Source organism: Gasterosteus aculeatus, chromosome 21, assembly GCF_964276395.1.
Source record: "Gasterosteus aculeatus chromosome 21, fGasAcu3.hap1.1, whole genome shotgun sequence".
Taxonomy (NCBI): domain Eukaryota; kingdom Metazoa; phylum Chordata; class Actinopteri; order Perciformes; family Gasterosteidae; genus Gasterosteus; species Gasterosteus aculeatus.
The window spans coordinates 9,677,708-9,691,769 of NC_135708.1; the positions used below are offsets into that span (position 1 = coordinate 9,677,708).

A 14,062-nucleotide genomic window follows, 5' to 3' on the forward strand; every position below is an offset into this window, starting at 1 on the left:
TTCAGGCATATCACTGCTTTTATCTCCACGTGGAGGTTAATCAGAGGGGATTTATACCGGAACGACTTAAACGCGCTCCAACTGAACCGTTCTCTTTTCATTCCATCTGCTCTGAATATCTTAAGGACAGATTCAGGAATAGGTTTTTTGTCAGTCACTTTAAACATTGAAGTGTCACGTGAAGCAGGAATGATATAACATAGTAGTTTAGGTAGTTTATCAATGCTTGAGGACCATGATGTAGCCTTAAATGACACCATATACTTATAAAACAAAACAAGTAGTTCTGTGTTTAGTGGCATTTACGCACAGGAAAGCATCATCAGGATACATTTATTGTCATAGTATGTCAGACATACAAGGAATTTGACATGGCGGTTGGTGCGTAACAGCAGACAGTATGACAATGGACGACAAGACAACAGTGCACAAGGAATAAAATGAAATATAATGATATGGGGTAGTAGTATAAGGCTATGGGTTAGTTTAAAAATAAAGGAATAAAAGTTAAAATTAAAAAGTAAAAAATATTTAAAAATTAAAAATAAAGTGCACCAGCGAACAGAAAGTGGCAAGTGAAAGTGACCGGTGGAATGTGATAGTCAGTCAGTGGGGGACCGAGCTCTGCTGATGAGCCTGACTGCCGACGGGAAGAAACTGTTGGTGTGGCGGGAGGTCGTAGTCCTGATGGACCTCAGCCTCCTGCCAGATGGAAGGGACACAAACAGTTTTTGTCTGCGGGGTGAGAGGGGTCGGTCTCCGAGGGCCGATCACCCTCTCCGCAGAGCGGATGACACGCTGCAGCCTGCCCTTGTCCTTGGCTGTGGCTGCAGCGTACCAGACGGTGATGGAGGAGCAGAGGATGGACTCGATGATGGCCGTGTAGAAGTGGGCCATCATCGTCTTTGGCAGGTTGAATTTCTTCAGCTGCCTCAGGAAGAACAACCTCTGCTGAGCCTTCTTGGTGATGGAGCTGATATTCAGCTCCCACTTCAGGTCTTGGGTGATGATGGAGCCCAGGAAACGGAAGGAATCCACAATAGTGACGGGGGAGTCACACAGGGTGATGGGGGAGGGTGGGGCTCTGTTCCTCCGGAAATCCACAACCATCTCCACTGTCTTTAGAGCGTTGAGCTCCAGGTTGTTCTGGCTGCACCACGACACCAGATGGTCAGACATCCACCTGTAGGCGGACTCATCACCACCAGAGATCAGTCCAATGAGGGTGGTGTCATCCGCAAACTTCAGGAGCTTGACGGACTGGTGGCTGGAGGTGCAGCTGTTGGTGTACAGGGAGAAGAGCAGAGGGGAAAGAACGCAGCCTTGGGGGGAACCGGTGCTGATGTCCGGGAGGCTGAGACATGTTTCCCCAGCTTCATGTGCTGTTTCCTGTCAGACAGGAAGTCTGTGATCCACTTGCATGTGGAGTCGGGCACGTGTAGCTGAGAGAGTTTGTCCTGCAGCAGAGACGGGTTGGGGGACTGGGGCAGGTTGGTGGAGCTGTGGGGGATGGAATCAGGACATTGTCTATCAAATCTGCAGTAGAACTCATTGAGCTCGTCTGCCAGGCGGAGGTCATTCATGGAGTGGGGGGGTTTCGGCTTGTAGTTAGTGAGGTGTTTGAGGCCTCTCCAAACCGAAGCAGAGTCATTTGCTGAGAACTGTTGTTGGAGTTTCTCAGAGTACAGTCATTTAGCATCTCTCACCGCCTTGCTAAACTTGTATTTTGACTTTGTGTACAAGTCTTTGTCCCCACTCCTAAATGCCTGATCCTTCTGCAGGCGTAGTGTTCTGAGTTCCAGGGTTTGTCATTGTTGTAACTCACCCTGGTACACAGCTGTCCTCACAGAAGCCGATGTAGGAAGTTACAGCCTCTGTGAACTCATCCAGACTGTCAGTAGCAGTCCTGAAACCATCCCAGTCTGTGCAGTCAAAGCACCCCCGATGAGCCTCCAGCGCCTCACTGGTCCACTTCTTGAATTCCCTCACCACAGGTTTGCAGAGCTTTAGTTTCTGCCTTTATGCAGGAATCAAGTGGACCATGACGTGGTCAGAGTGTCCCAGTGCAGCACGAGGGACGGCGTGATAAGCCCTGCTTACTGGGGTGTAACAGAAACAGTGTATTTCTAATTTGATTTAAATACCCACCTCCGGTGGGGGGGGGGGGGGGCTAGAGGGGGGGGGCGTGCTGCTATGTTGAAGGGTATTTGGTGACTTGGCAGGCATGGTCGCCAGGTTACAACCACACCAAATATTTCCACACACATGGGCCAGGCCCTGATAACGTCTGGTGGTGCTTGTTTGATCAGATGAAGAGAATTTAGGCAGATAATGAGTTTCAGAGTCAGTCGCGCTTAACATCTGCAGTCTGTGGTTACGATTCAGTGGCCTCGGTTTATTTCGGCTTGAATGTTTGGGTTTCATTTTCTAAATGAATATTTGAATTTGGGCTTAAGACCATTAGTGGCGTTGTAACGAGGGGGACACATGAGGTTAGCTGTGACTAAAGTTGAGGCTTTTATCTTTTTTCTATGATTTACTGGACATTGGTCAAATAAAATATTTTACATTTGAACTTGTTTTTAATATTGTGCCATTGTCACAACATGTCCTGATGTTTTCTGAGATACTATATAGATAGTGAATGACAAGCTGTGACTGTATGAAATTAACTGTGATGCGTCTCCTGCGGCTGCAATCGCAGTATTTCATTTTTTTTCAATGAAGGAGCTGCTATGGTGAAGGGTCACTGGATCACCGTTCAAGTTTAGTTTAAAATTTGTTCTGAGGGGACATGAATTTCTGTAATTCATCAAGTAGATGTTGAAATAAGTGAAAATAAATTAAGCAATAGTCTGGATATCGCTAACGTCAATAAGATCCATCCTCTGGGAACCACGAATGTCTGCGCAGGATGTCATGGCTATCCTTCAGATATTTGTTGAGATCTTTCAGTTTGGGCCAAGTGTTGCCAAGGGACCATCTGATGCCACCCTTAGGGCTACGCTGCTAGCACTGCCAAACTTCTTCGGATTTATCATCTGATAAAGATGATTGTTCTTCCCAGAAGAACTGGGCCATGGGGATTTAGAAGAGGAGAGAAATAATGATCCCCTTCTATGTTTAACATCATTGCTAGGAAGAATCGTCCTTGATTTTTGGATGAGGCCATCCTTCTTGTGGTAGCTCACCCTACACTATGATCCTTCCCCACACGCACCAGGCTTGTCGTCTTGGTCTCCACCTTTTCAAGTCTAATGAGGAATCCCTGCGTGAGCTCTGCTTTGCTGTTGGGAACCTGTGGTGCTGCCTCCCATCTCCTCCCGCCTCCCCCGCGACGGGGGAAGGAGCTTGAACGAAGACAGATCAATGGCACAATCTCTGTCCCTACTCTGTCCCTCTCGAGTGCGCCTTCATCTGTGTTTCTCGCTCTCTAACATCAAGAGCGTGGTTTTAAAGGGAAAGACCTTTTTCGTGGTGGCGACGGCCGCTCGGCGCCGACCGACTGGCTGATCAGACTGACAATACCCCGCCGTTCAAGTTCAATTTTGGGCAGGCAAGCACACAGAGAGAGAAATCTGTTCCACGTGCTGCAGGGCCACCTGGCCTTTACACAGGAAAAGGTTGGATGTAGTTAGAAGCGAGGTGCTACAGTGTTTGACAGCGCTCCAGCGCCTCGCAAGTTTGTGCACAGTTCAACTTCTCTGGGTTGCACTTTGTTGTCATCGCATGACACCACAGCCTCTCTTTCTGTCAATAAAAAAGCAACAGAAGACAACAGAACAAGCGCCGACATATCTGTGTTTTTTTTTGTTTTTCCTCTTGTGCTACAGATCTGGAGGACAGACAGAAGGCGCAAAAGATTTAGGAATGCGAGTGATGCTATGTGTCACAGAGAGAACAAACAAGGGTAATCTGTCTCCCGGCAAGCAGTCTAGCTTTTTGAGAATCTAAAAAGCCCCAAGAGGCAACGCTTCCACCAAATGAATAGATATCCATTTTAAAAGCCTCAAGCTTGGCGGCAGACGAGGGACGAGGAGCGGGAAGGGTGGGCTGGTGGTGCTGGTGGGTGGGGTGGGCGGGGGGTTGGAGATATCTAGGCAGAGGGCAGACACTATTAAAACTCAGGAGAATGAATTGTTAAATACCTCTATAAAGAAATATAAGACATGGCCCCATTTTTATGCTGCCTGGGCCGCTCTGCAGGCGGGTGATAAGGGGGTGCGGGTGGTCGGTTAAAGCGTGCGTGTGTGTGTGTTTTGCTGAGGGCGGGTTAACGGCAAGCCCCTCCCCACCTCCGAGCAGTGATGTTCATGAAGGAATGACACACATGGACACACACAATCAGCATGGCAGCCTCCGTTTAACACTCCATGTTTCAGCGAATTACTGAAGCACAATGTGTGGAGCAGGTGGAGAAGGTGATGGGAGGCCTTGCAATGCAATCACTAATGAATCTTCAGTCACCATTTCCTTTTAGGGCCTTTGTGCTTAATAATAAGTCCTATAATTGAGCCATTCCTTCCAACATGCACTCTTATTCACACTCGTACCATCAGCCTCCGCCAGTGTGTACAGACTTCTAGGTCAGGACGCGGCTGTGAAAATATCCCCGTTGACATTTTGTGTTTCTGTAACAATATTGACTTCAGAAAGAAGGCAGCAGGAGGATTGTTGGTGACATTCCACATTACCTTGGAGATGCTGAACTGTTTCCCTGCAAAAACAGTTTGGGCGAGAGGGAGGCGGCAGAAAGGGAGGGATGGATGGAAGGATAAAAAGTGTTCACACTACTTCCTGTTGGAAATGAAAGCTCCAATAAACCTGCTGTAGTTATCTAGGTGTTGAAATGTCATCAAGTATTGACAGCTAAATAGCGATATATTTAAAAACTAGCTGAGACCCCAAACCTGAGCAAAAAAGACCAAACACTCCAAACGAGTGCTAATGTTACGCTGCATTTGCTATCAGTGGTTTGACAGGAGTTCCACCAACACGGCGTCGTGTTTAGAGCTTGTTTGACTGCCTTTACAGCAGGTTTAAGAATTTAGAATTGAACAACTTTTTGCCAATTTTGCATCCAATGTGTTTTCAATACAAAGACAGGACGAGCTGTGTGTATATATAAGCTGTAGCTACCTGGCTTTCTACATTTATATCTACCATGTGTGTGCAGATTGTCACTGTGGGTTGATTGTGAAAACTTCTGAAACAATTTCAAATACCCGACCACAGAAATATGTTTTTGTCAAAAACGGAAATGCCCCAGTATTATTTAAAATATCTGATATGTGTGAAAGCTGTTCGATAAATGCCAAAAAACACCAAATGGGCAATAATTTGTGCGCTTAAGCGGCAGGAAATGGCAACAGAACCTAAATGTTTGCAATAACCCCTCAATGAATCACATTTAGGTATTACAAGCAAAACTGAAGTATTATTCTCACCACTCCCACAGACGTACAGATGATGGGGTGGTTGATTCAGAAAACATTTACAACTCAAAGCGTCTTCTGTGTGAGCATACAGTACCAGTCAAAAGTTTGGATATACTCCAAAAATCTGTCCAAACCTTTGACTGGTACCGTACGTGTTTGAATATGTGCGGAAATGACATGACCGCACATATTCAAACACGTAACACAGGTTCGACGCAACACAGGTTCACATCTGCGTTCCATCCATCTCGAAGGCTTCTTCGCTGCGCCTATCTTTTCAATCTGCTTGCAAAGATGCATAAAATGCTACAGCACTTTCCTAAAAAAAACAACTGCCACTTGTTTTCTCCAGCGTGAGGGGGCCCAGAGGAACTGAGAAGTAAATTGGTCAGAACTAATGCAGAAAAGATACCAGGTGGGAGAGTAACACGACACTGCAGTTTCCGCTCCGCGCAGTTTCTACCTGACATGTATTCCGAGTGGAGCTCACATCGGTTAACTTAGACAGATTTTTTGAATTCCCAAATGTAGCCGCACGAGGCAACGTTAACCTTGATGCTCATCCAAGAGGAAGCCAGCCAGGCCGGCCCTCCTCCCGCCGTGTGGCAGGTTGCCCTGATGTTCTGTCTGACTGAGGAACGAGATCCTTGGCCCCGTTTTTCTGCCACATTAGGCCCACACTGAAGGCGTGACTCAACTCCCCCACTGAGGAAACTGTGTGTGTTTGTGTGTGTGTGTGTGTGTGTGTGTGACAGTATGTTAAAAAAACAACAGAATTATGTGTGAAATGAAGGCACAGGGAGATTGATTTAGATATTAGCTAATGTGAACAGGGAAAGACGGGAAAAGTGTTTTTGTTGCTAAGGGAACCACAGCTGTAAACTGCAGCCTATTACTTGTCAGCTGATGTAGATAATGTTGTTTCTCCACTCAGGCTCACGCGATGAGGAAATTACAGGCTCTGACTCACTTCTTAGTCCTAGAACATCGCTGTCCTCCATCACAAACTGGAACGAGAGCGGTAGAAACCTGCCAACGCAGGACGAGAGGGTGAGGATGCAGGATGGTTGAAGGGAGGAGAGAAAGGTGACATATAAGGATGGGAACTTAAGGAAAGGAAGTTAACAGAATGGGGCTGGGAGGAGAAATAACAAAAGGAGAGGCGATGGGGGAGGAAGCCAGAGAGAAGAAGAAACAGCTGGGCTGCGTGCCAGAGTCTATTCCACCTTTGCTCTCCGGGCCTTTCTGAGCTGCCACCTTCTCTCACCTCTGTAATGCCATCAATGAAAAGGCCTTTAGGAGGGATGGAGGACTTGACACGGGGTTCACATTGTGACCGACACCGGCTGACGCTGGCAAGCCAAGCCGGATTCTGTAAGAATTAATTGCATGTCACTTTTAGGTACAGCGTACAAGGCCAGTGTGTTTTTTCACATGTGTGTTACTTTTCCACATTTGGGGAAGATGAACAATCTTAAAACAGAGCCGTTTTTTCCCCTTACTGAAAATCGACTCCCATGGACTCAGGAACACGATTTCTTTCAGTGTGATTAAAAATAGATAATCTATTGATTTTGAAAGAGCAATAGTGTTTTATACTGCCCTAACACACACCGCTTACACCCTTTAAAATCAAATAAAACACAACAAAACCAAAACGTCCAGCCAAGAAGTCTGATAATGGACTAAAACAATGAATTGGTGATCAAAATCATTGCAGATCGTTGAAATAACTCTTAAGTAGCAACATGAACTATCCTTGCATTTTGGATTTCTTAAAAAATGTTCTCTCAGTGACAATTGTTAACTCTACATCTGGAGAAATTGACAAAACTTAGTTATATAAAAATATGGCAATCAGTGACGGATCCTGTTAATTTCTCTCAACCTGCCTGTATCCTAGCAGCTGATGCTTTAGTATTTTATCTCCGGGCTCGACTAGACAAGCTCTTGGAACGAAGTGATCGCTCAAGCATAGAGTAAATAACGTGAGGCCAAAAAGGTCAGACGACGTCTCTTTCTTTCTTTCATCCGTGGGAGGGACCTGTCCTGTGATCGTTAGAGCTCGATAAGGCGTCCTCGCAACTCGACAACAACTTGAAACAAAGGGCTGAAAGTTGGTCTCTTTAGACTTTTCACAACACCTCATAATATTTTTCAGTTTCTTTCCCCAAAAAGGCTTCAGGCTGGCACAGTTACAGCGACAATATGTGCGTTCATACACATGGACACACACACACACCAAAAGCTGTGAGCATGACGACTGCCGGTTCCAACTGTGAGAGTATTTCACAGCCCCGACGAGGGCTGTAATGTGCAATATGCTCACTTGTTCAGTCACCCTCTTGCTGTCTTTTTTCGCTCTTAATCTCTCTCCTTCCCTCTCCCTCTCTATGTGTCCTTCACCCCGGCATCTGTTGACGTCCTTCTAGCTCCCGGGGCCTCAATCTGTCAAAAAGGGCCTCTCCGCTGCCACTCTGTTGCCATCTCCTGGTGATCCATTTGTGCTCTACAGGTGGCGCCGAGCTCTGCTCAGGGACGAACTCCGTTATTGCCACTAGAGTAAAGCGCGTGAGAGGTTGTCAGTGGTGGAAATGGTCCACATGTCTTCTGCTATATCTGGTAAACAGTGTATGTTTTTAAACAGGGATGCTGTAGAGGTCTTTCTGGACAAATAACTGATCTATCTGAATATTTTCACATGTTCATCCACACTGGAGCCTAAAAATGATTCTATGCATGGATAAAGAAAATGAGGATGGTTATGTTGTCAAATGTTGATGTCATATACAACATTTGCGTCTGATTGGTCATTTACTTCTGAAAATGACCAAACGCATCAAATGGACAGTTCTTCCTTCCGTCCTTAAGTTACTTGACGGCTGGAAGAATAGCAGAGTTTCTCGTTTCTCTTCTCCACCTCTGACCACAGTCAGCTCCACTCGGTCGAGGGTTTTGGGCAGATGGTGTCGTATTTAGTGTGTATAATGTGCAGCCCTTTGATATAAATGTTTGGGGGCCGAACAAATAAATCTGACCTGTACTACAGCATTTTGTTATTGCTCTGCCACACGGATGAGGGACTCACTGGACACATACTAAAAATCACTTTTAATCTGTAGTGGGACTCAGGCTCCATAAAATGTTGGATTTCCCTTGGTGCAATTTAATAGCATCTTTTAATTTAAACGGCCAACTTTAAACTATCTCTAAGATATTCCTTTTTCAAAACCCTCTTCATAGCAACAGAAGACATTATTATTATAACTGGTTTCCAAGTCTATCTCATTTCAAGATTGCCTGAAGTACAAATAATTGACACAAATGCAACATTCCTCTATAGAAATTTACATAATCTGGATAGTTGGATGAAATATACAGATAATAAAGTTTATGCCCTTTTTCATCATCTTAGTTGTAATGTGATGACAATGTGAAATACTAAATCCATTGTATAAAACAAAAATCAAAGGCAGACTGCGTGCACACTAAAATCCCAACATACTAAAGGAATGCATCATTTGCTAACCCCAAATAGTTTGTCCTGTGATCTTTAATTCCTGAATGTATCCTTACTTCATTTTGTGTAGAAGTTGTACGTGCCGTTCTTGTTACGAGGCGGCATCTGGCAAACTGTCATGTTTTTACTGAACAAACTTCCATATAACGACGTAATGAAAATAACAGATTTCTATTCACACCAGCTTGCCAGGTAAGTTGACCTTTGGGTCTATCGCCCCGGAAACGTACTAAGTCACCTGAACACTGTGAAGTCAGTGTCCATAGATTGTGTCAAGTTGAAATTAAGGGAGCGATTGTGTTTTTCAGGTCTTTGCCGATTCAATATTCCACTTGGTGAGGGAGAAGTACCGGTCGCTGGTGGGCGCCTGCAGTCCTGCGCACGCTCGACACAAATCCCTGGCAGGCATCGTAATGACCCGAGGTATGGCAAATTTCATTGACTTTTATATATATCACTTTGAATTATTGAAGTGGTGCAATATAGGGTGAGTGAGGCCGGTGGAAAAAAAAAAGTTGGATGTGGGAGGAGAAATAAGAAGATGGAGTTCTAGATTGTCAGGGAAATGATGAGCTCAAGGTGGGGAGGAGAGAGAGTCTCCAATCCTTGCTGTACCTCGCAGTGAGGCAGGAGAATATACTTTCCCGATGAATTATTGACTATTCAGAGTCTCTGAGGAGAATGCAACAGGGTAGTGTGTGTGTGTCAGTCATCCCTGCTGCATGTTGGCCGTGCTGTGCTCAGGCAGCTCTGACAGGAGTTCCAGATGCCACACCGGGAGTCTTAACTATCAGCCCAAAACTTAATCTGAAACCCGACCGAGTGACACACTTAAGGAACAGTGAGGAGGAGGAAGCTTCCCACTGCTGTTCTCCTGCAGCGTGAAACAGCTCTTGTTATTACCACACATTGGTTACGTCAGGGCCGCCCACGCATTTGCACGTGCACATACAAACACTGACCCACACAGTAGAAACCTCGAGTCACTCCACATCGCCCATCAAACAATATGCTCACTATATATACTGTAAAGCTCCAAATCCTCTCATGGGAAATATGAACAAAAGAAACTGTTATTTTCTTTCTTATTCTATCTATTTATGAAGCATTGGCCAACATTCTAAGTTTACGTTTTAGCTTTGTTGTCCCTCGTTCCATGTCCACCTTAGCACAGAGGAGCCAACTTCTGCACATGCTTATTTAAACGATTATCTTCATCATCAATCATCAAGTAAAATGTATTCTGTAACTTGGTGTATTAATGTCAATCCTAATTAAATAACTATATAGAATAAACACATTTGAAGAAACGTAGTTGTGCTGAAAGTGCTGTGGGGTTTAACCTGTTTTTAGTTGCCGTTAGTTGTTTTATTCATCGGTGTTAGCTAGCTTAGCACTATATTAGCTACCTGTTACCTGCTGTTATTACATGTCAGGGAAGCTGGCTCCTCCTCATATTAGCTGCTTTTGATACTTGTTTGCTTTAAGTTTGAGACGTTTTAGACAGCAGCACATGTTTTGTTGTGGTAGCAGAAGGAGATTGTTTATTGATATTGACATTGTTGCGAATGTTAGCTGGAGAAGAGATTTAGTGAATGGACGACGCTTCTCAGGGCAGTGTTGAGCATGTTGGTGCAGGTAAAGAAAGCGTGGCTCAGGGACGCTGTGCTGCTGAGCCAGCAACACTCACATGCAGACCCTGTAAACTACACTAAATCATATTGAAACAATTGTTCTTACTTCCACGGTAAGACATATTAAGTGACATTTGTGCATGCAATAATGTCTCATCAGATGACGTTGCTAACTGGCTCTTTGTAAGACTGGTGGAACTGGATATGCTGTGATAGTTGTTTAACAACTGATGTCGTTTGTCAGTCGATACAATACATGTGTGTTGTCTGGTCATGTAGCTTAATACGACGAACATTTGGCACATTACAAAAACCGTAAACTTGAGATATGAAAACAAAACTAGAATCAGCAAATGAAGCAGCTTTGTTAGGTAGAAACACAAAACATGGAGCCTTCATTCTTTGTGGGTTTTGATACAAAGAGGAGCATTGACACACAGACGTTGACCGGTCTGCCCAGGTGGAGTCCTGACGCACACACTCACAGATGAGTGTTATCTCCCTGTGGGGGAGCAGGGGGTCAGTGAGGAGGGATGGATATCTCTGGTGTCTTTGGAGGACTGCAGCTCATCAGTTTATACTTCAGTGAGACCGGCACTCATCCTGACCTAATCCAATCCCCCTCCTCCCCTCTGCCTCCCGGTAATTGCTTCTGTTTGTTTATTAATAGCGCGCGTTATCTTTAGAGATCCAGACGTAGGGCTGCCAAGTATTCGCGGTGGCGCGGCGGCAGCAGCGGCGCTGTGGCGGCCAGCGCTCATGCAGTCAGACACCAAACTTGACAGGAACACTGGGGAGTCCTGTTCCGATTCCATCTCCCCCCCCCCACCCTCTCGCTCTCTCATTCTTTCTGTGTGTCATGCCTCTGCCTTTGCCTCGAGAATATTAATCAGAGTCCGTCTTTGAACCGCAGGCCGACAGCGAAACCCCCCCCCCCTCCCATGCCGGATTCCCGCCGAGACATTTGAGCCCCAACCTGAGCGAGATTAGCCTCGCCACCAGGCTGAGAGTCGCGAGACGGACGGGCAAAATCAACCGCCAGCACACGTTGTCAAATAGTGTGGAAAATCTCATTTGAATCGATTTCAGATAGCATTGGGGTGTTTGGAGATGGTAAACAGTGTTCAGATGTGCTCAGAGACATGAAAAATTGCGAAACGTCCAAATGGAAAATGCTTGAAAAGACCCCCCTCCCCTCCTCCTGCTTTTTTTTCACTTGTTTGTTGGATGGGATGAGAGAAGCTTTTTCTGAGGCTTTTTTTATTCAGCAGAGTGATGCGACTCAGAGTGAAGAAAAATACCACGGGGACTCAAAGAAAGAGATCAGAGCAAAGGGTTTCAAGCAAGTTGATTACAAATGACGACTAAGCTATGGTTCTTAGTCTGCATATCCATTTTTCAAACAGCGATTTTTCTCCACTCTATCTGGTTTTCCCGGCTGCCGCAGATTTGAATGTTCAATAATCACATCCGGCAACAAAACAGCTTGCTAAGAGGCACAAATATTAAGAGATGTGGGTGTGTTGAAGTAGAGACAGACCGAGAGAGAGAGAGAGATTTAAGAGCTCCAGCAGCACTTCACAAAGGCGTCCTTATGTGTTCAGAGCAGTTGCCTGTTAAAGCTAATACAGATTCAACAGGGTGCCGTCTCTGCTCTGCCAATCTTTTTCCACACAGAGTGAAGAGCATTTCAGAGATTTCTCTTATTCAAACGACACGCATTTGGTGACATTCACCGTAATCATCCAACATCTTGTGGTGAAAGAACACATGAAAGATGGGATTTATGGAGCTCAACGTAAATGGCATGAAATAAAGTTCATGAAAACGTGACCTTGAGATCTCATTCTGCTTTAGAAGACACTCTTTTGATATCTCCTTCATGGTGGTCAGAGATTATGAGAGGCTTGTAAGATTCTATTTTACCCTGTTTTATACTCATAGAGAATAAATGGATTCAGATGATAGCTTTGCTGTGTCTGTCTGTTGCAGTTGCCTCATGTAAAAATATATTACTGTAAATAAAAAACACGGTCACGTCATAGTATGGATTTCTATTTTTGACTGGTGGTTCTTGATAAGCATTGGCTTTAAGGTCTTCTGAGCCATTTGTCCTCATCTATTTGTTGACTTTATCCCTAATATGTTGTAGGTTTCAGTAGCAGTGATTTCACAGCAGCTCAGTAATCAGCATTGACCAGAGGCCACCTCGCCAACATGCAGAACTAGTGCTGAACCAGTGTTGTGTGGTGGGAGTAATGAAACATTCAGAAACACGCAAGTACACATTTCCTGGCGCTGTCTGATAAATAGGATGGCATTAGTGGAAAAAAGGAAAGCGGTTTAGCCAAGTAATAACATTTTTAACTTGGTCTTTACTTTTCACGGAGGGGCGGTTGTAATGTCCCGCTTTGTTCAAGGACGCATGGGGTCCTATTCACTCGGCTCAGCGGCACAAAAAGCAATCAATGGCTCACAGTGCAGGTGTGCCAGGCCTTGATATGTGCCACAGTTGGGAGCACGGACAGATTATATTTAGTCAAAAGTCTAGGCACAAGTCACTTCCTTTTTTTGAAAGCAGCGTGTCAGCATTGCCGCGGCACTCGACCCATTCTGTGATGGATGGACCAGTCCGGACTGGATCTGCCACAGGAGCCTCTCAAGGAGACAACCAGAATCCCCTTGGCTGGATTGAATGTAGACGCAGACTTAAACTCTGACTGACGCAGCCTCATATGGCTGGTAATGTCTCAGATATGATTTTTGCGCGTGTGTGTGTGTGTGTGTGTGTGTGTGTGTGTCCATCACTTGAGTTTTACTGCAATTTGCTCACACTTTTGACTCTGCACAAATGCCCTTTAATAATTGGCAGGAAAATTGCACTCCTTTGCTTGATTGTTACCACGCCCCCCTAACTTACTTCCCCCTCCACTTGGGTGCAGCCGAGTTATGGGGCAGCCATTGAAATTCTGCATTAAACACAAGTGTGTCCGTCTGCTTGGTTGCCATAGTGAGCCGGTGTGCGCTTCGTCTTCCTGTTGGCTGCTGACAGTATTTCGCAGTAGTCATTGTGAGTAGTTCCAGGTCTCAGTGTGTGATGTACATGCATTTTGACGGTGCTGTCATCTCGGGGTGTGACATCTTTGAATCACCAGTAACAGATGTATTTGTGTGTGAAGAGTGCCTCGGGCCTTTGACTCCACTCTACCTTGTTCCTTTTGACCCTCTCTCTTTGTATTTCTGTGATGCAGCTGATTATTCCTGGTTTAAAAACAGCACACTGCCTGTGGGGCTCTCTATCTCCTCCATGTGTGTGTCTCTCTTTCTACTTGCCTCGCTCTCTCTCTCTCTTTTTCATTCATCTCTTCTCCTGCAAACTGAAGGCAACCTCAGTCCCCAATTTCATGGCAGGCTAGTGAGCACCGCACCAGAAATTATCCACTGCAAAATTGATCTAAACAATCGCAAAG

The 14,062-nt window shown here is 45.3% G+C and overlaps 1 protein-coding gene across 1 annotated transcript in view; it reads left to right on the forward strand.

Moving 5' to 3' along the window:
• adarb2 (adenosine deaminase RNA specific B2 (inactive)) overlaps nucleotides 1-14,062 on the forward strand; it is a 134,707-nt gene that overhangs the window by 98,146 nt on the left and 22,499 nt on the right. Inside the window, exon 4 of the mRNA XM_040167633.2 lies at nucleotides 9,267-9,381. Within this exon, the coding sequence (XP_040023567.2) occupies nucleotides 9,267-9,381 (115 nt within the window). The remainder of the gene's footprint in view (nucleotides 1-9,266; nucleotides 9,382-14,062) is intronic.